At 42.8% G+C, this 21,315-nt stretch overlaps 2 protein-coding genes across 3 annotated transcripts in view; one reads left to right on the top strand and one right to left on the bottom strand.

Annotated features, from left to right (window-relative positions):
• LOC136104260 (uncharacterized) overlaps window positions 1-21,315 on the bottom strand; it is a 62,674-nt gene that overhangs the window by 1,559 nt on the left and 39,800 nt on the right. Inside the window, exons 4-8 of one of the 2 annotated variants that reach the window (XM_071811940.1) lie at window positions 14,587-14,778; window positions 13,573-13,686; window positions 12,848-12,955; window positions 12,442-12,519; window positions 9,160-9,237 (exon numbers count right to left, since the gene is read on the bottom strand). In XM_071811940.1, coding sequence (XP_071668041.1) covers window positions 9,160-9,237; window positions 12,442-12,519; window positions 12,848-12,955; window positions 13,573-13,686; window positions 14,587-14,778 — 570 coding nt within the window. Of the gene's footprint in view, window positions 1-9,159; window positions 9,238-12,428; window positions 12,727-12,847; window positions 12,956-13,572; window positions 13,687-14,586; window positions 14,779-21,315 lie in introns of those variants that run through there. The other variant, XM_071811941.1, reaches the window with a different exon arrangement.
• Window positions 156-11,052, top strand: LOC136104255 (lysosomal acid lipase/cholesteryl ester hydrolase-like). Its single transcript, XM_065843016.2, has 9 exons — window positions 156-292; window positions 1,810-1,924; window positions 3,784-3,982; window positions 4,555-4,664; window positions 5,539-5,675; window positions 6,308-6,448; window positions 7,270-7,341; window positions 8,657-8,725; window positions 10,216-11,052. The coding sequence occupies exons 1-9, from the start codon at window positions 161-163 to the stop codon at window positions 10,447-10,449; spliced, it is 1,209 nt and encodes a 402-aa protein (XP_065699088.2). The 5' UTR covers window positions 156-160; the 3' UTR covers window positions 10,450-11,052.

Genomic DNA, 21,315 nt, shown 5'->3' with positions numbered 1-21,315 from the left:
GACAGCCCCTCCTCACTCAGGTACTTGTTCTGGCAGCCCCTTTGGGGAACAGACCTTGGGTAACCTTCAGGAGACTCCCCACTTTGGGGGGGAGTGGAATTCCATGCCATTCTCTTCCTAATGCAAACACCCCTGCATGTGCTCTTTCACACAGCGCAAGATGCGGTGCCTCCTCCTGCTGCTCTGCTCCCAAGCAATTGCCTTTTCAGCAGGATTCACAACATCCTCCGCTCTGAATTCAGACAAAAGCCAGTACAGGAAGACTCGCAACCCCGAATGCTTTATGAATGTTGTAAGTTGGCTCACTTTCTCTCCCATTCTTCCCAAATTCCCTCTCCAGGTACCACTACAACTACCCCATCACTAACAGTCCCTGTCAGGAGGCCCTTTCCAAGGAGTCCCTCCAGCATTGTAGTAGAGAGCATGCACCTAGAAGAAACCTTGATGCTCCTATCCAAACAGTCTGAGATGCCAGAGAGAAGACATCCTTTGCAGTGGAGGCAAAGCCTGGTTTCTAGTCTCAAGGGAACCAAAATCCTCCCTTTCTCTAACAACCTGTTTCCTCAGTACAGCAGCAAGGGAGGATGAATCCCTTCATCAAACAGCAGATTCTCACAACACAAAGGAATCCAAGACCCCTTGCTCTGAATCACCAAAGATTTCCTCACGGGAGTGGCAAGAGTGTAATAGGTGCTGCTGTGAGCGAGTTTGTAATGTGACATCCACTCTGCCTGGCTTGTCTAACCACACTTTGGCAAGAAAGGATTCATTATGGCTCAAACCCACATCTTTGGGCACTGCCATAGACAGATAGTGCTGCATGCTTACTCTCTAAAAAGGCACATCTGTATCAGCCTTGCAAAACATGACCAACTATCTCCCAAAAGGAGAGTCATTCTGGACAGTTCTGCTTTGTCCTATAATGTGGGGTCAAATACCAGACAACTACCACCTAAGCAGGTTTGAAGAAGGCTTGGATGTATCACTTTACAAGACCTGCAATATTCATTCTCAGCCACATTCTCTGTGGCCAGAAGCCCTCCATTGCAATCACAGAACAGCCCATTTCCACGCTGCTCAGCTTGGTTACTGTCCAAAGCAGGACAGCTTTATCTAAGGTGTTTAATAGCACCATTCCCAAATTCTAAGACAACAGACATACACCCAGAAAAGTGGTGGAGAGCACTAGGATGCTCAGGGAAAAGCTATTCCAAGGACAGCCCAAACACATGGCAGCACATACAATCAAGCTGGTGGCCCCCGGAACAGTCTTTACTGCACAAGTGAACTCTGTCATCCTGCCACTGTTATAAGCCTGTGTAATGCTTGGGTACCAGTGCTACAGCAATTACTACCTTGCCAAAACCTAAGCGATATGGACTATGTCTGGAAAGCTCTAGATATAACTCGGTGCTTCTACCTAAACAAATGCAGCTCTTGGTATTTCGATTTGAGAGATAAAGCATGAAAGAACATACACAAATCACGTCACACAAACACAGCTCAACTGCTCGCACTGCCCTTTGCATCCTCCAGCCTCCACAGCTATGTTATACCAGATGTACATGATCATTCCCAAAAGAGCAAGGCATGGATTGTGCTGTCCTGCAGGAACCTCTTTTGGGTCCCTTCCTACCAGTACAACACAGAGAGGAAATGAAGAAGCCAGTGACAGGTTATAATATTAATTTTCCCTGCACATTCTTGGTTAGTTCCACATTCCTAAACAGAAGCAGCATCTAGACACCTTCTCAACCCATGTCTACATTGCACATGCATGTTAACAAGCTTTCCTTTGGCTTCCCACAGAGTGAAATTATCAGATATCATGGATATCCCAGCGAGGAATATCAAGTTACCACAGAGGATGGATATATTCTTGGTCTTTTCAGAATTCCTGCTGGACGGAACAGCCAAAATACAGGTGTGACACAGGTATAGGATATAAGGGAAGTCTGAGAATGAACGCTTACATGGGTGCCCCATCTTTCCCCTTTGTACATGCAATGGCATGTTCCGGGAATACTAAGTGAGTTCACCAATGACACTAAATTGTGAGGTGCTGTTGACACTCTTGAGGGCAGAGAGGCCCTGCAGAGGGGTCTGGACAAATCAGGGAACTGGGCAATCACCAACCACATGAAGTTCAAGAAGGGCAAGTGCTGGATTTTGCACCTGGGACACAGCAACCCTGGCTGTACATACAGACTGGGGGACAAAATTCTGGAAAGAATCTCCATGCAGGGGAGCCTCGGGATTCTGGTTGATGAGAAGTTGAACATAAGCCAATGGTGTGCCCTGGCAGGCAAAAGGGTCAACCATGTTCTAGGGTGGACCAAGCACAGCATTGCCAGCCGGGCGAGGGAGGTGATTGTCCCGCTCTGCTCTGGTGCGGCCTCATCTGGAGCACTGTGTGCAGTTCTGGACATCACAGGATAAAAAAAATATTATGCTACTGGAGAATGTCCAAAAGAGGGCTATGAAGTCGGTGAAGGGTTTGGAGAGGAAGCTGTATGAGAAGTGGCTAAAATCACTCCGTTTGTTCAGCTTGTTCAGTCCACAGTTTCTTTACAAGGGGAGGAGGAAGGGTAGGCACTGATCTCTTCTTTGTGGTGACTAATGACAGAACCTGAGCGACTGTGTCGTGGTTTAACCTGAATTAGCAATATTACCACTATAGCCACTCACTTACTCCCACGCCCCACAAGTAGGGAAGAGAATCAAAAGGGAAGGGACAAACTTGGATTGAGATAAACACAGTTTAATAGAATAACAAAATACTAATACACTACTAGTAAATATATATATATGTATATATATATATATAATAAAAATAGAAATAAAAATAGAAATAGAATACAAAATAAAATATACTCAATGCAATTCCTCATGAACTCCGTACACATCAAGCAGGCAGTCCCAGGAAACAGCATTTGGTCCCAACAGCCAATCCCAGAGGGAGAAGAAAGAGGAAAAATGCAGAAAGGCCCAGAGGCTTCTGCGAACTAAAGTTCTGAACAGAATTCCCTGAGAGCAAAGAGAAGACAATGCAAGAGAGAGACCAGAAGATCCTGACTCTCCTTAAATACGAAGCATGACGCTAATGGGATTAGATATTCTTATTGATCAGTCTGGATGTCAGTCAAGCTCTTCCCCATCTATGCCCCACTTCCTTGATGCCTCACACCTGTAGGCAGAGCTCAGAATGTCCTTGACTCTCAGACCAGAGCAACTAAAAACATTAACTCTGACTGGGGTGTTATCTTCTTGTTCTCAAACTGAATCCAAATAATGACTGTGATAACTATGAAAAAGACAAGTTTCTAAATGCATGAAGAAAATTAACTCATTTTCAGTCAAACCAGCAAAGAATGGCAGGAAGATGTGCCAAGGGAGGTTCAGGTTAAACATCAGGAAAAGGTTCTTCACCCAGAGGGTGGTGGAGCACTGGAACAGGCTCCCCAGGGAGATGTTCACATCCCCAAGCCTGACAGTGCTCAATAAGAGACTGGACAATGCCCTCAGACATGGTGTGAATTGTGGGGTTATCATATGCAGGGACAGGAGTTGGACTCTATGATCCTTGTGGGTCCTTCTAACTCAGGACATTCTATGATTCTATGTTTCTATGATATCTTTCCACCTCAGCAAGAGCACCTGGACAGGAAGTGGCTTGAATTCTTTATATAGGTTTAAAAACTCCTGCAAAACCAGAATCTGCACCCCAGTTTTAACTACACATTTCTTACTACTTTAGAATAAGAAAACCCTTTTCTTTTTCAGGAAAAAAGCCAGCAGTCCTGCTACAGCATGGTGCTTTTGGAGATTGTATTCACTGGATTTTTAACCTGCCCAACAACAGCCTAGGCTTCATCCTTGCAGATGCTGGATTTGATGTCTGGTTAGGAAACAGCCGAGGGAACACTTGGTCTTCAAAACACAAGACCCTTAAGCCCTGCCAGAAGGAGTTCTGGCAGTTCAGGTACTCTGTGGAGAAAGAATTACTAAAGAGAGCAACTTTCAGGGGACTAGCAAGATTGGGCAGTTAATATTGGAATGCAGCACCTTTCCAGCTGTACAAAAAAATCCCCTTCTGGATTAGATGAAAACCCTACTGGCTTCCACACAATCTGACTTCCAGTGAGACATCCAACATGTAAGCAGACTTGACCAACTCTTTTCCCCAGATGCAGCCTCTTCTGGGTATGGTGGTCAGAAGAAAGGGTTGGCTATGTGATTGGGACAGGCCCTTCTGGAATCTGCACATACAAAAGCAAAGCTGGAAGTACACAGGTCACCTTTGTCCATACAAGCTACTGGTTTCTTCTTGGGAAAGGGAAAAGGAGGCATCTATAACCTTGAAGTCTCCCACCAGATACCATGTCTCAAGTGCAGACATGAAAGGAGACTGCTCAGCCCAACTCAAGCAAGAATGCAGACAAAGTGTGCAGCCTCATCTTTCTGTGGGTCCTGCTTGGTGCAATGAACAAAAGTGACGTTCAGTAACTCACACTGTGACAGCTGAATTATTATTTTTCTGTTTCTCCCCTATAGCTTCGATGAGATAGGTAAATATGATATTCCAGCAGAGCTGTACTTCATCATGAATAAAACTGGACAGAAGCATGTATATTATGCTGGTCACTCAGAGGCTTCAGCTGCAGGTAATGTTAGGACCGCTTGGGTCCAAACCAGTTGCTATTAGTGTTTATGATTTATATATAAGATCCATTAGTAGGTATTGGGGTTTATGCCATGGTGTGCCATTGTCCTTTTACAAAAATACACTCAGAAACAGAGAAGAAAAAGAGGGGAAGCAGCATGTGCCTGCATTTTTAGACAATTATTTTGCTTTCTTCTCATTTGTGCATTTCAAGAGTCTTTTTGCAGAACAAATCATCTAGGCCAAGACATTACCTTCTTTGTCTTTAGATCCTTATGTTTTAGGCAACCAGTTGAATTTCTCACCAAATTCATCTTTGGAGAAATCTAGACATATTCAGAAAACAGGACGGATGCAGCCTTTTTGTCCTTCCTGCCTTCCTTCCTGCCTCATGCTCTTGCTTTATGTGTTCATTCACTCTCACCTGTTTGCACTTAGTTACAAGCAAAATTTCTGTTCTTAATCTTCAGATAATTATTGTATTACTACCTGCCAGAATAAACACATACGTTCTTTTAGAGCCTTCAAGCTGAAAAACCCACTATTTTATTAGAGTTTGGGGAACTTTAGAGGGTGTTTGAATTAAGACAATCTGATTCATACATCTTCTTCCCAAAACTGGCCTGAACACAAAATAGTCAGTGCCAAGAAAAATCTATATCTGGACATGCTCTAACGAACCTCTATCCTTAGAAGGAACCCCATCTCCCAAATAAAAGTTTCAAGAATTAAATACTTCCCTTAGGTCTGCAGTACAGAGATGGACAACAGCCCATGGGCTGCTAATCTAGTCTCACTTCTTCGCTGCCCACTGTTTTTTTTTTTGATCTGTGGAGATCTCTTCACTAACTGACTTGTGTCTTCTCTGCTTACAGGCTTCATAGCATTTTCTACTTTTCCTGAGTTGGCTCAAAGGGTGAAATTATTCTTTGCTTTGGCACCAGTAACTACAGTCACACATGCTACCAGTCCTCTGATAACATTTACACGTCTTCCTGCACCACTGATCAGGGTATGTCATTCCTCTTTCTAAAAAACATAACTGTCTTCTTCATTTCTACTGGACTCACTCGACCTACACTATTTTTAAGGGGGTGATGAGTTAAGAATTAATTCAGTGTAGCAGACTTCTGACAGTGCTGTTAGACATCAGATTTTCCAAAGAACTAAGCTGCAATGTTTGATGTGGTAGCTCTTTTGCAACTTCTTTAATATAAAAGGCATGCTTTCGTCATTATTCTTTTAAATCAAATATTTTTGAAGGAAGCCTACAAATGCTAGAATAAAGGCAGTCTAATATAAACTACTAAATCTTGCCTTAAGCGCTACAAGAAAACACCTGCCTGCAATAATTATTAAGACAAAAAGGACTTCCTTTACTCTGCAGTCACGAGTGCAGCCAGCTGCCCTTTCTCACTGAGGTCAGCGCACTAAAGCCAGAGGGATAGTGACCTCAAGGACTCATGTCTAATAAGAAGAAGCAGGAAGAACATGTGGTGTGCACTTCAAAGGACACTGGGATGGGAAGCGGTTCCAGACACGTTAGTTAAGAGTCAAGGCTATTAGGGAAGAGGGAGGGAGAGTTGTCTGCACAAAACAATCCTGCAACAAGAAAAAAAAGAATTGCATTTCTCCTTCCCTTAGTTACTACTTGGCTGCAAAGGTGCTCTTCACCAGAATGAACTGCTGAAAGGCCCTCTAACACAGTTCTGCAACTCTCTGGGAAAGGTTTGTGGCTGTCTGCTCTGCTTCCTAGGTGGAGGCAGCATAAAAAATCTGAACACGGTAAGCATGTCCAAGAACACCTTAATACAACTAAAGCAAAGTAATTTTGAAGGCAAGCAATTTCTCTGCCTTATGCCTATATACTGTCGCAGGGACACAGAGAAATGTATGGGGGTTTTCAAGTAATGCCAGCTAGGACCTCGGCTAATGATGAGATGTGCCACCTGACACATCCAAATCACACAAGGAAGAAAGTCAAAATTCAGAATGGTCACAACTTTCAATAACGTCCCTCCGTGTTTCTTTTTGGTTGCTACGCATCAAAACATTTCCAGCCAAAACTCAAAGCTGTTTCTTCCCACTTCTCTCAACAGCAAGGTCTCATTTCTGAACTCTGGGTGCTACTTTTTTTTCTTGTAGACCTTCCACATCTCCAATGGCCTTTGGTCTTTCAGACTATTTAACACTATTTAACAAGTGTTCCAATAAAAACCTCCCACATATGTTGCTTCATTATGCTTGAGCAGACACTCTATAAACAATCCCTCTCTAACGAATAAGCACAGAAGTATTTAAAAGCATCATACAACTCAGAGAAACTGACAAAAACAAAGGTCATCCACAATTCCCAAATTATGTTTTCCATTTAATTTAGGACTAACGGGGGAAAGATTCCCCCAAAGGCTAAGAAAATGTACATACTCATTCCTACTGTAAACTCCCATATTTCTGAGTCTCTTCTCAACTTTTTTTTTTTTTTTAATATTTCAAGGATATCCTATTAAAATGGGGTTTTAACACAGCAGCAGTATGTCCTTCACAGCTTCATTCTGTCACAACACCACATCATTGCCTTTCTAACTCTTCTGCTTTCTCTCCAGAGTCGAACAGATACATACATAGCACATTATCCTGGTGGAACATCAGTACAGAACATTATTCATTGGCATCAGGTATAACTGTGTACTGACGTATAAACTGACTCTTACTACTGCTTTTGTATGCAGCCAACAGCCCCCAGGGAAGTCCACAGGTAACAGATCTGGGAAACTGCCCATCACATCTTCTCACATGCTGCCCTGAGCACCTGCCACAGAGGGAGCACTGCTGCTCATGGCTCACCAGACTTTACCTGAATTGCCCCTTTGGCATCAGACACTGAGATTTCCCCTGGGCATGTCAGGCAGCTCTGCATGTTGGGCTCCAATGGCTTCCAGGCTTCAGCTTTATTATGTACATCTTTGTCGTGAGAGCTGCAGAAGGGAACGTGAGCGTGGCCCAGGCACTTAGCAGGCAGTAGGAGGATAGTGGAAACTTGAGCGGGCAGGGGATGAGCCAGACAAAGAAATAATGCAGGTTAAAGCTTTTCTCCCAGAGGGCTAATTGCAGCCTGGATCATCTCCCAGAGCCAGTTAACCACAGAAGCACTTCTGCTGGCACAACGGCAATGTGGGGAACTGCCTCTTCTTCTGGCATCTTATGTCACTCTCAGAACTAAGCTTGTTCTGCCTGTGCTCCAAATCAGACCAGGGCAAGAAAGCATCAGCTCAGAAACACATCACTGTTTGTGCACAGAACTGTGGCCACATGTGCCAACACTTAAATTTATGCCTGCTCCTGCACACATCCCTGACTAAAATTCCCAGGATCCAGGCCACCAGAACCCAGAGCCAGAAAACAGAGACAAACTAGCAGATTTCTAACCTAAAGGTTTGGAAAAAAAAAAATACATACTTTTTTCAGTAAGACAGATTTGTCTTTTATTATGTTATTGTTGGTGGGTGTCATTTGTTTGTTTTTTTCTTTTAGAGAAGACACATTCAATAAGACAACATTTTAGTCTTAAACTAAGTGCACCCTGCTCCCAATAGTCAAACACAGGGCCTCTGGAAATTTTGCTACTACTGTGAGCAGACCAGACGAAAATGACACACAAAAGGCAAGACGTGTGAGGAGGTATCATATAGACTAGACTAGTAATAGCCCTGACATACGTCTGTATCACAAACAGGGACCTCAACTTTACCTAACTACAACAATCAAGTGAAATATTAATAATAGAACATACCAACGATGATGGCTGAGGAACAGGAGGGATTGTTAGCAATGGGAAAGGCGATGAACCCGCTCACCCTATGATCCGTCCTCAGTGTCTCTGGAAGTCTGCCCACTGCCTGAGCCTTGGTTTCAATCACAGGCAAGAAAACACCTCCTGCACACTGTCTCTTAACACTTTTATTTTATCTGTCCTTGTTACAATATCAACAGATGGCAAAAGCAGACCAATTTCAAGCTTATGACTATGGCTCTAAGGAAAACATGAGGAAATACAATCAGGTAAGGCAATGCAGTTTTCCTGAAAACTCACCCTTGGGTTCTGGCAAAACTAAGAGGAGAAAAATTCAGATTTCAGCACCTATGAGTAATAAAAAGGCAGAGAGTGATCTCAAGTAATGTTTCACCTGAATCTAATACTCATAACTGTAATAGTCTAGTTACAGATGAGATGTAGACAAGTGCTTGCAAACCACTGTCAAAAGTTTGGTTTGCCTTCCCTACTGATCCAGGGATGTGTCCAATGAATTTTCAATCCACCTGCTATTCCCAAAAGACTAACAGCAACACTCAAGTCCTAGGACTGGATTAGTATGGTGCTCTTCCCTTTCCCCAAAAATCTCAAGGTCTGGCCTTTGGCTAAATACTGAAATGAGTGGGGGAAAAAAAAAAAAAAAGTGTAAAAATGCATACCTTGGTTTTGGGAAGCTACTTACCACAAAAATTAACCAGACATGATGATTCAGTACAGAACAGTGGAGACTTCTGCTTCTGCTGTGGTTAACTAATGTATCCTGTATGGAAAAAAGGAAACAGCCACAACTTGTTCAGTATGAGCATTGGTCACTGACTCCTCAATACTCCGAAGTGCTGCAACACTGATAACGTGCCTGACAAGTTTTTGAATTTTGATCAGATCAGTTGACTTGTAGGGAGTCTTCTGAGTCAGGGCAGGTTATTTTATAAATGACACAGCATTCTACAGGTGGAGAATGATTCTAAAGTTTTCTCAGACACCTTCCATCCACACATACAGCCTCTAAATACTGAAGTTTAAATTTTGGAATGGGCAATGTTTTATTCCCAGTGCTTGGGGTGGTTAGGAAACTGCCCAAAAATGAGAAAAAGACAGAACCACACGTAAATAATAGGGCTTAATTTAAAACCATCTTGTGCATGGTCCCTTACCACCCTCCTGACCACCCTGTATTAAGTCATTTGGCTCAGGTCTCAGAAGATCCCCATTCTACTCCTCTGTGGTTCTTTGATTTCCTCTGCAATGACAGACAAGGCAAATATGCTCATGGGCTGTCACTCCATCAGTAGCAACACTGTGACCTAGAGAGAGTGTCAAGTGAAGTCTGGAACAATCCAACTAAAAGTCTTCCACTCCACACCCGTGTAAGGCATGAAGGGGACCCTACATAAGCCCAAAATGGGACATATGTAAAAAACAACTTTGCAGTCCTTGCCCGATAAACACGGACACTGCTCTTTCCCTATTCTACCTCTGAAGGGCACAAGCAGATGTCAAATTGCAGGACAACTCAGAGCCATTTATTACAGAAAGACACACGAAGGGGATGGGTTGTTTCCTTTCATGGTCAACAGGGAACGGGGTTAGGGAAATGGACACTAGGTTGGTGGCCTTCATCATTACTGTTTTATCATAGTGAGTGCAGAAGGGAAAGATTCTACTTGCACAGAATCCTTTCTCTGAACACAACTTCTGACACAGCAGCATTCACTCAGGTCTCCTCCCTTTCTTACAGTCTACTCCTCCTGCATACAAGATAGAGAAGACAAGCACACCAGTTGCTCTTTGGAGTGGTGGACAAGACAAACTTGGAGATACAAAAGACATGGCAAAACTACTTCCTCGGATCACTAATCTCATTTACCATGAGCATTTTCCTGCTTGGGGACATCTTGATTTCGTCTGGGGCCTTGATGCAACTGAGAAAATGTATCGTAAAATCGTTGAACTAATAAGAAAACACCCTTAAAGCTTCACACTGGGAATTAATTCATCCAATAAAAATCCCAAAGATTTCTATTTAGCAGTAGAATATGGGTGTAGAGATTGATATAGGGATTTACAATCTACCGTCAATTAATTTGCAATTTTTTTATGTTGCTTTCCATGGTGCTACATTATTTTGGTGACTGCAGTCTCTCTGAGGAGGTTGAGGTACAGGGGGATGACTGCTGATAATAGAAAAAACACTTCAGGGATCACTTATTTTGGAATATTTTACTTCTATAAGACAGATTTAGATACAGCTAATATTTCATTTTGCCTTCCCTTGTAGATCAATACTACATATTGCAACTGACACAGAGGGGTTAACCCATGAAAACCCAAAATCGGAGACTCTAATTTCTCTGTTGAAGTATAAGTAATCTTTATTTAAATTAAAGCATCCGTCCTCTTGATACAGTGTTTCTCCTGTTTTGTTTTCCTCTCCTCACATTACCAACAGTAATGTTGGTACCAACCAAACTTGCAAATACAAAAGACATGGCAAAACTGCTTCCTCAGATTACTAATCTCATTTACCATGAGCATTTTCCTGCTTGAGGACATCTTGATTTCGTCTGGGGCCTTGATGCAACTGAGAAAATGTATCATAAAATCGTTGAATAGGAAATACATTTGAAATGATATGCAGAGTGTGGATTCGCTCAATAAAATCTTTCAAAATTGTGATTTGGCAATAAGGGGGATACCTTGGGAGGAGGAAACACGCAGACACATGTAACGGATACCAGTAGAGGTGTCTTTTTGGTTTCTTGCTTTTCTCAAAGTCAGAAATTTTCCATGGAGTTACTGTGATTGATGTCTTCCTTAGAAGGTTGAGGTGTATAGGAATGAACGTTTAAAACATGGATATATTTGTGCACATGCTGCAAGGATCAATTGACTTGGACAGATTCTATTTCTGCAAGACTGATTTTTTAAGCCTAATCTTTGCTGTTCTCATGTATATTTTACATACACCAAAGAGGTATTCTTGTGCCCAATTTGTGTTTTCCCACAGAGACCCAAAAGTGAGTTTTACTCATTTCTCTATTGATGTACAACTGACCTTTCTTTAAATTAAATCTGTTATCCATTTTTCAGAGAAATTGGCTTGGTTTGTTTTGTTTTGTTTGTTTGTTTTCTCCTTAAATTTACCTATGCTGTCAACACAATCGAGAGATCTTCAGACACAAGAAACTGAGCAGAGATCTCCAAACATCAAGGAATCAAACCTCAGAAAAACTCAGAGAAGTATTCTCCTGCCCACCATGCCCACACCTCACTCAAGTTTTGTTCACGCACTCTAAGCTCCACAATTTCAAAGATAATGAATGGCAGCTGAAGGATAAGGAGATGTAGACCCATCAGGCAAGCTCCACTCCAAGCAATACAGCTTCACCCCATGAATAATTCTTGACAGTGACAATGAAGATGTTGTGAGCACTCTGAGCTATCAGCTTTGAATTTTCCACAACCCTGTGTCTGGACCATTATTTCTTCAAGCAATTTCAGCAGCATGGAAAAGCAGTCAGCTGTTTTCCATTTCCAGCCATTAGTTTAAAGAGATAGCATCTTCATTATCCATGCAAGTGTCTCGCATCTACTTAACTACAGGTTGATCTGGCACGTAAGGGTGTGGTTCCCCAGGTTACACCGCCAAAGTGTTCAATTTATATATGCAGACAGGGCAGTTTTGTTTCCTGGGCTGTTTCTGGGTGCTGCTCCTGTTGTTCAAGTAAGAACCTTCATAATTGGAGTCACCATCCACCAGAATAGTTACACTGAAAAACTTATCTATGTTCTGCAACACAGGAAAAATGCACTACCTTGTCCATGCACCCATTCTAGCAGCCATTAGCAGTGCTGACCATGACATATGTCTTCAGAACTTATGCCAGCTAGAAGATTCTGAAGTCTGGTTTTAGTACTGTTGCATGCATATGAGCCACATTTGCATTTGGATAAACCCACTTACAGAGTCTGTAGCATTAACATCAACTCCAGCTCTAAGCAACATCTTGATCAGGTTTTCATTCTGTTTAGTCTTTGAGACCTGTTTCACGCAAGGGAAAGAGTAACACAGTAAGACAATTTATCTGTGTATAGTACTAAGTAGTTTTGGCTAAACGCTGCAGTGTTTCCAAAGAGAAGAGGGTTTGGCTTTTGCAAATACCAGACTGATGCAGTGGTACAATTCTGTTCCTTCACCACCTATAGGCACAGCAAAAATCTCTGCTCTTCTGATGCTCTCCATCAGTCCCTGATTTTAAAAAAAGAAGTCCATATTCTATACAGCTTCCTGGCCCAAAATACTTCCATGAGGAAGGTGATAAGGGGAAAGGAAAAGGTACAGGATCTTTCCTGCTTTCATCCAGACTCACCATGAGAAGATATCCAATAAGCATAACTGGCATGAGGATTATGATGAGCACATAGTCAAGGAAGCTAAACCGTTTTCTCACCGCATAATGCAGACAAGTGCAGTCCTTCTAAACACAAAATAACTCTGATTAGTACCAGATTCAGTGATCTCTTTATATTTGTTTAATATTGACAATAGTGAACTATTATATTTCAAAAGCTTTCTTTTAGGTAATCTACTAGAAACATTTCCCTTTTTTTTTTTTTTTTAAACAGAAAGAGACACATGCTTTTTGCTTCCTTCAAGTAGAAGCAAATTAAACACACATAGGCTCATGGAAACTGGGCTACACATGCAAGACGGATGTGGGATCCAAAGGATTCCACATGTATGCCTGCAAACTTGGACATGGCTGCAGAGAGGGTAGAGTGGACATCTCCTGTGGCTACTACTGCTGCTCAGCAAGTCAAATCAGCAGGAAGAATCCCCACAGTTCCTCTTCTTATAGAGGTTACTGAAGAAAAGACATGTGAGAGTTTATGGCACCTCCTCTGGCAAACTTGAGGAACACAGGCAAGTAGCAATACCCCCAGCAGATCCCTAGAGCAAACACAGCTTAAAAAAATCATTGAATACTGAGCAAAACAAAGCAACTAAAGGTCAGAACTCTAATCTTGCGTGTTAAGAACACTTGTGTTAAACCTCCCACACGTTCTCAAACTGGAGCTTCACAAACGACGTTACAGTGTTGTGCTGGGGCACAAAATAAGCAGAGAAGCCTTTCTGTGCCATCCTCCACTCCCCATTCTCAGTCCTGAGCACCACAGTCGAGCTCTGCACACAAGGGCCTGATTCCATCTGTGAAGATGAGGCAGAGAGGCACTTAAGAAAGCCAGGCACAGCTAGAAAAGGGCTGCCAAAGCAGTTAAAATGACCTTTCTTCAAAATACTGAACCTTTTCAGAAGGACTTTGAGGTAAGACAGAGAAGCCCATGCAATACGAAGAATAGATGGGACAGAATATGCCACTGAACTCACAAACATTTCCTGTCCTCCTATGAAATAAACTAATGCACTGGAAACCAGAGACATGAGATAGCCCACAAATATGTAGGCACTTGCTAAATATTGCCTTGGAGTACAAGGTGATACAAGAGAATTTACGGTGTTGTGGGTTTTTTTCCTGGCTCTTTATCACCTTTAACATCATAGGAATAAATGACAAGTTAAGTCAGAACACACTTTTGACTTGTAACTGACAAGAAAATCTACCACAAAAAAAACCACTTACTGCTCCTGGTCTGTAACATGACAAAAGCAGGTCTGCAGGGGAAACAAGGAAGGATTTTGTAGGGTCAGTCTCTCGTCAGGGAGGCATCTGTGAGAGACGGACAGGTTCTCCTTCAGACCTTTCTTTTAACCAGGGTGAGAGGGAAAGAAAGGCCACAGAAGAGACAGATACAAACTGAAGGGCAAGACAAACGCAGAATGCTGCATGGGTAAGCAAAGAGAACCCACAGGGCACCAGGCATGGTGTGCAGTATTACCTAAACGGGGAATGCGACACAGATCGAAATTCTGACTGGCAATGTTTATTATATTGTGTGCATTGTCAAGTTAGCAAAATAAATGAGGAGACAAACAGAAACATATAGGCTCATTGAATTGTAATTTGAGGGCTATACGTATGCCCCAGGTGGAAAAAAACCTCAGGTTTGGCTGCGCTTGCCAGTGTCCCCACACATACACTCCACTTACCTTGTCTCTGAGGTTGACGTTGGCATTTCTTTTTAGAAGGTAGCTAACAATCCGGTTGTTTCCCTTTTTACACGCACAAATTAAGGGGGTGTCTCCACCACGGCTATCCTGGATGTTCAGATATTTACTGTTGCGCTCCAAAAGGAGACGAACTTCATTGAAATCGTTATTATAAGCTGCCTGACAAATGGGCTGAAAAGAGAAGACAATATTCATCAGCGCACGTTTCACTAAGACATCCACACTTCCCGTTCTGACTTATAACTTGCACATCCCTAAGACACTGCCAAGCACTTCTGGCAGAGCTTGTAGTTCTAGGCGACTTCCAGCAGATGGTGGTAAGAGACACTGCTGCTGCTGCCACCCAGCGCCTCTCCGCCCTCAGCCTCAGCACTCACAGCCCTTGCACAGTGGAATGAACTCGCTGTTCATTTTGGGCGAAGAAATAAATCATTTGCAGCCATTTAAGAAACGGCTTCCAATCTCTTAGCAGCTGGCCACTGTATTAAGCAGCAAGCACTGACAAGCCCACGTCTCTCTAAGTTTACAAAAGGCTTTCCCTCTGGATGAGCACTGCTGAACAAGAGGCACCACACCTGACTCATTAGTTCCCAGAACAGAACTGCACTTTAGGTGAAAGTTGAAAAAACACTCTCACACCAATGTTTATTTTCTAGGGCTTGAAGGTAGACTTCTTACCTATAAAACATATGCAAAAGCCCTGCTCGGATTTTGAGAACTGATTGCTATTCAAGTCTTTGCTCAGTGACCTAACCTAACCTTTGCCCTTGACCAGACCTGCAATTCCTTCCCTCTCCAGCAGCAAGAACTCAGACTAAGGAGAGGCTGAGAATGACAGGAGTGCTATAGGTTTCTAATAGCCCAATGAAGGCCTCTCTGATCTGTCTGGTAGCAAAGCCCTTCACTTTTGGTCTCACTCACACTTCTGCATGCAGCACCACCTAACATTCAGAAAAGACACACGCAATAAACCAAAAAATGTTGCACAAACCATGCAGTGAAAAGGAGGGAAAAGAAAGAATCACAACACCAAAATCCTACCCTCACCCATGGTGCCTTTTCCCTGCTGTAGCATCAGGGCTAACTATGAACTAAGGCGCATGGCTCTGCCTGACTGAAGAAATCAAAGCGCAAACAATGGGGATGAAAAATTGGATTCTGAAGGCTCAATATGCCAATGACTGAGTGACACTCACCAAAGTTTCAAGTAAAATCGAATATTCATTTTTTAAAGTGAAACCTTTGTAGTTAGATTAGGATATCTCTACCATACTATTAAAACTTTAACGGGGCCATCTGAAGAGGATTTAAACACTCAGAATTTAACGCTTCAGGAAAGGTAAGAAGTAATCATAGGACAGGTAATGGTTTTAACAGCTGAGATTGCTCAGTACAAGACCACCAGACAAGAGGTGCAAGAAAAGTGAAAGCTTTCACTGTCAGGAAGAAAGACAATACCTCTAAACGATGGACTGTTTTTTAAAACAATTGTGGGTCAGATGAAAACAAAATTTATAAAGAAAGAGAACTAATGTACATTAAAACATTAACTAATAAGCATGGAAGATATGGACATCATTTGAACATTCTCTAAGCACCACTTTAACTAAGCTAGGATATGCTAAATGGACCATGGTCTGCAAACAAACCCATAAAAGTAAGAGCTAAAAAAAAATCACATTCCTAACACAATTGTGGGATAGGGGAGAATGTTTCATTAGGCGTTAACTCTATTGCCTATACTGAACATGAGCCAAGGATTTGTTTGTAGTTAGCAAACTTGTTTGTTGTTTGTGCCATGCTCAGAATCATTCTGATCTCAACAAAGAACAACAAATATCTTGAACACATAGTCTCTCTATGAAGTCACAATAATTCCACTGATTATTGCATTTTCTTTACGCCCTCAAACAGTACTTCTGTCAGTTTGTAGTACCCAAAGCACAGCATTTCCAGAGGAAAAGAACTTCCAGATCTGTAAAAGCCTGCGTATGGGAGGGTGCAAAGGGAATAAACCAAACCCGGTGAATATCCATATCTTCAATAGCTTCGGTTAGTGCACAGAAAATGCTCACGTACCTCTGAATAGAGTATCCCCATGCCTGTTCTTCACTGCTCACTTTCATTCTTGTTCACCAGCCCAACAAGTTAACCTCACTTGAAATGCTCTTGAGCTTGTCTGAATCTGGTTAATTAACAACAAAATATCACTCTTTCTTAAGCTACATTTCACCTGAGTGCTTTCTACTTGGTAGCCATTGTCTTCAGAAACCTAACCCAGACAGGTAAACGTGAGAACAGCAGCTTACAGGAGACTGACAGAACAAGTTACAACACAGTAGCGTTTTCCTTTCACAGTATCACAGTATCACAGTATGTTTGGGATTGGAAGGGACCTCAAAAGATCATCTAGTCCAATCCCCCTGCTGGAGCAGGAACGCCTAGGTGAGGTCGCACAGGAATGTGTCCAGGCGGGCTTTGAATGTCTCCAGGGAAGGAGACTCCACAACCTCCCTGGGCAGCCTGTTCCAGTGCTCTGTTACCCTCACTGAGAAGAAGTTCTTTCTCAAATTTAAGTGGAACCTCTTGTGTTCCAGCTTGATCCCATTGCCCCTTGTCCTATCATTGTTTGCCACTGAGAAGAGCCTGACCCCATCCTTGTGGCACTCACCCTTTATATATTTATAAACATTAATAAGGTCACCCCTCAGTCTCCTCTTCTCAAAACTAAAGAGCCCCAGCTCCCTCAGCCTTTCTTCATAAGGGAGATGCTCCACTCCCTTAATCATCTTTGTTGCCCTACGCTGGACCCTCTCCAGCAGTTCCCTGTCCTTCTTGAACTGAGGGGCCAGAACTGGACACAACATTCTTTGTCTTTTTTGCAATGACAGCCTGCAGTTGCCTAAAACGGAAAGTAGCAAAACAGGCTGAGGAGGGGAGGGGAGAGAAAGAGAAGGAGAAAGTTGCACAAGTGAAGAAGGGGGCAAGGGGGACAAGAAGGGGGGAAAGAAAAAAGAAAAAAAGAGCATGGCACCTAAAACTTCAATGAAGTAACTGTGAATGGTAGCTAGTTTGCCATCCAAGCTCCTTCTGACTCAAACGTATTCCAAACACTCTGCAAGAACATCTCAAGACGCCTACTAGGAAAAGGGAAGCAATTAGATCCCACACCTTTAATGAGAGTTCCCTGCATAATTAGCTTTGGCCTCTTATTGCATCAGCCAGCCACTTGCATCACCTTTTGTTCAGTCTTCTCTTCATAGCGCAGCCCAAACGAAACTATTCATCTTTAACCCACTAATTTTATATATCAGTCCATTAGAGCTTCCTTGGGAAGAGAATTATTACTGATGCCCCCATCCTCTATGAGTGTTCATGGCTCTCAGGGTAAGATGCTGATAATATTTCTGTTGCACACTCAATCTTTCTGAGTAGGGCATGTGTATTGCAAGTGTCTGCAGGCACCCCAAAATATATTTTCCCTTTACAGTTTAAATTCATCATTTCTGTATTTCAAGTATCTTTTTAAAAAAGTATTAAAAGATCTGCATGTCATATATGCATCTTCAATCCAAGCCCTCTATCTTACATTTGAGAACATTTATTTCCATATAATGTTCACATTTATTCTCCAGTGAGATGGAGTACAATACAGAACTCTTATATTGTCTCTATCCTTCTCCGGTTAAAGCAGTAGAGCATTGACTGTAGTGTTAGTTTGCTGGCACCTGTTCATGGTAACATGGAAACATATTAAAACAAAAACAACCAAAAAAACCACCACCACCTCCTGCAGTAAGCACAGCAAGAGCTTCAGGCAACTCCTCTCCCAAGATTAACATTTAATCCAGCATCACATCTCAGGCGCTCTCGAAAATTACTTAAGTGACTACTTTGGCCAGAGTTTTAGCTAGAGAACAGATAAGCAGCCCACCCATGATGAGGTGTAAGACTCATGCAAATCTATGTAGTTAAAGCACTTCTGCTTCACATATTGCTTTAGTGTTCTTTACCATGCTTATAAGAGAATCTGAACTGTGAAATTTTAAATCTATTTTTGTTGAATAAGCCTTTTTGTCCAAAAGGTGCCAAGAGTCGATGCACTGGCAAACTAATCAGTCTGCAGAGGAAATGTGATTCTTACGTCTTGAAAGAATTTAATAACTCTTCAAGAGTTTCCTGTGAGCCAGAAGTTAAAAGACCCTCCCTGGCACAGAGCAAAGCCTGGGTTTTAGAAAACCTTAAGCTGAACTCAGCGCACCACTTGTGTCACATGAAAAGCACAGGACTTCCCAGCCTTCCCCTTGCATCCCGATGCTCATGTGGTCACTACCGGGTGACTTCTGTTACAGCCCACCCTGTGGCTAAGCTCTAGCATCTCGTCGCTCAAACCAGCCGATCCTGGCCTGCCCAAGATCCTCTTTCCCATAATCAGTTCACAGGCACCACTGCACAATGTGGAACACAATAGTCCTGTAAAAGTCAACGGGCCTGTACATTTGCACAAACCCGCTGACACATCTACACATTTTCACAATCACTGTTGTCCTATATGGTAACTCTTAATTTAAAGCTGTCCAAGGAACATAGTGACTGGGCAACGCCTCAGCAGACAGAAGCATTTGATAAACAGCTAGTTTATTTCCCATACATGCTCAACCAACATGTAATCATCTGGCAAATGCAGGGAGAAAACTGATGAGAACCACATAAGTAATTGGGAAGAAGAAGAGAGTTCCAAGACCATTTCTAAAACAAACACTATTTTTGTGTTTTACAGGGTTTCCAAAGGAGGAACGAACACATGCATTCCCCTTTGTCCTCCCCTTTTGTTAGCTGGGAATACAGCTGATTAGGAGTATCAGACTTGCTGAGCTGTAATGCTTTTTGTTAAGAAATCACTTACTTGGATTTTCCACAGACTACACTCTACTTTACATAGCAGAATTGTTTTTGCGGTGACACTTGGATTCTGTTTACTAACAAAGACTTACTTCACTTCATTTGCCCACACAAGACAGCAGATGATGATGGTGAATGGAGTTAAATCCAGTCAGTGGCCAGTTGCAAATGGTGTTGCCCAGAGCTCAGAACTGGGGCCAGTTCAGTTCAGTATCTTTATCATTGATCTGGAAGAGGGCATCAGCTGCACCCTCATTAAGTTTGTGGATGACACCAATTTGGGTGGGAGTGTTGATCTGCTTCAGGGCCAGAAGGCTCTACAGATAGAACCTGACTGGCTGAATCAGTGGGCTGAGGCCAGTTGTATGAGGTACAACAAGGATAAGTGATGAGTTCTGCACTTGGGTCACAACAACCCCATGCAATGCTACAGACTTGGGGAAGAATAGCTGGAAAACTGCCTGGCAGAGAGGGATCTGGGGTTGTTGACTGACAGCCAGCTCAACATGAGCCAGCAGTGTGGCCAGGTGGCCAAGAAGGCCAACAGCATCCTGGCTTCTACCAGAAATAGTGTGGCCAGCAGGACTAAGTCCCCCTGTACTTGGCACTGGTGAGGCTGCATCTCGAATCCTGTGTTCAGTTTTGGGCCCTTCACTACAAGACAGACATTGAGGTGCTGGAGAGAGTTCAGAGAAGGGCAATGAAACTCGTAAGTGGTCTGGAGCACAAGTCTGATGAGGAGTGGCTGAGAGAACTGGGGCTGTTCACACTGGAGATAAGGAGGCAGAGGAGAAACCTTATCACTGTCTACAACTACCTGAAAGGAGGATGTAGCATGGAGAGTGTCAGTCTCTTCTCCCAAGTAACAAGTGACAGAACAAGAAGAAAGGGCCTCAAGTTGTGCCAGGGGAGGTTTAGATTGGATATTAGAAAAAATTCTTCATGGAAAGGGTTGTCAGGCATTGGAACAGGCTGCCCAGGGAAGAGCTTGAGTCACTGTCCCTGGAGGTGTTTAAAAGACACGTAGATGAGGTTCTTAGGGACTTGGTTTAGTTGTGGACTTGGCAGTGCTAGGTTCACAGTTGGACTTGGTGACCTTAAAGATCTTTTCCAACCTAAACTAATCTATGATTCTATCACTGGCACACAGTCCAGAGAATTTGATGCACCAATGCACCAGGCCAGTTTCAACGAGGACCTAGCCCCCAGGTTGACTACAATTAATTCAGCAGTTAAGCTGAGGACTCCAAACATACTGTGTTTTCAGAGAATTCATCAAGATAGTTTGCAGGAGGCACATAATCTTTTTAGTGTCCTCTCTGAGTCAGAGTTTACACAATGGTCTCCAACATAATTCAGTACCTGAGAACCTCTACAGAAGCGCGCTCATGCAGACAAACTGGTCTTTGCACATTGTGCTGTTCTCTGAACAACAAATTAAGGAATATGTGCGTGATAATAAATACGCACTTCTAAAATCAATTGTATTTTCATTCTAAATTACGTAACAACAAAGAATTGCCCCCAAGTAACCTGCAAACAGCGGTTCAGAAAACAAGTGACAGGTGTGGAACCAGTGACCATGCCAGCTTCTGTACAAGCCACAGCAACAGAGAACACAAAATAACGTGGTCACAGCAGTCCTCAAGACAGGCAGCAATACAAATCAAGACCTGTCACATCCTCAGGGGACAAGAATCCCCCAGCTTCCTGCTAAATATCCTAAACCATAAGATAGATGCCTCTTTACCTCTCCTGCTCCATGGCGCAATTTGGTCTTTCAGAATGTTATGTAACATTGCTGTT

The sequence above is a fragment of the Patagioenas fasciata genome, chromosome 8, assembly GCF_037038585.1.
Source record: "Patagioenas fasciata isolate bPatFas1 chromosome 8, bPatFas1.hap1, whole genome shotgun sequence".
NCBI classification, from domain to species: domain Eukaryota; kingdom Metazoa; phylum Chordata; class Aves; order Columbiformes; family Columbidae; genus Patagioenas; species Patagioenas fasciata.
Note: the sequence above shows the minus strand (reverse complement) of the source record. Positions and strands in the feature narration are given on the sequence as shown.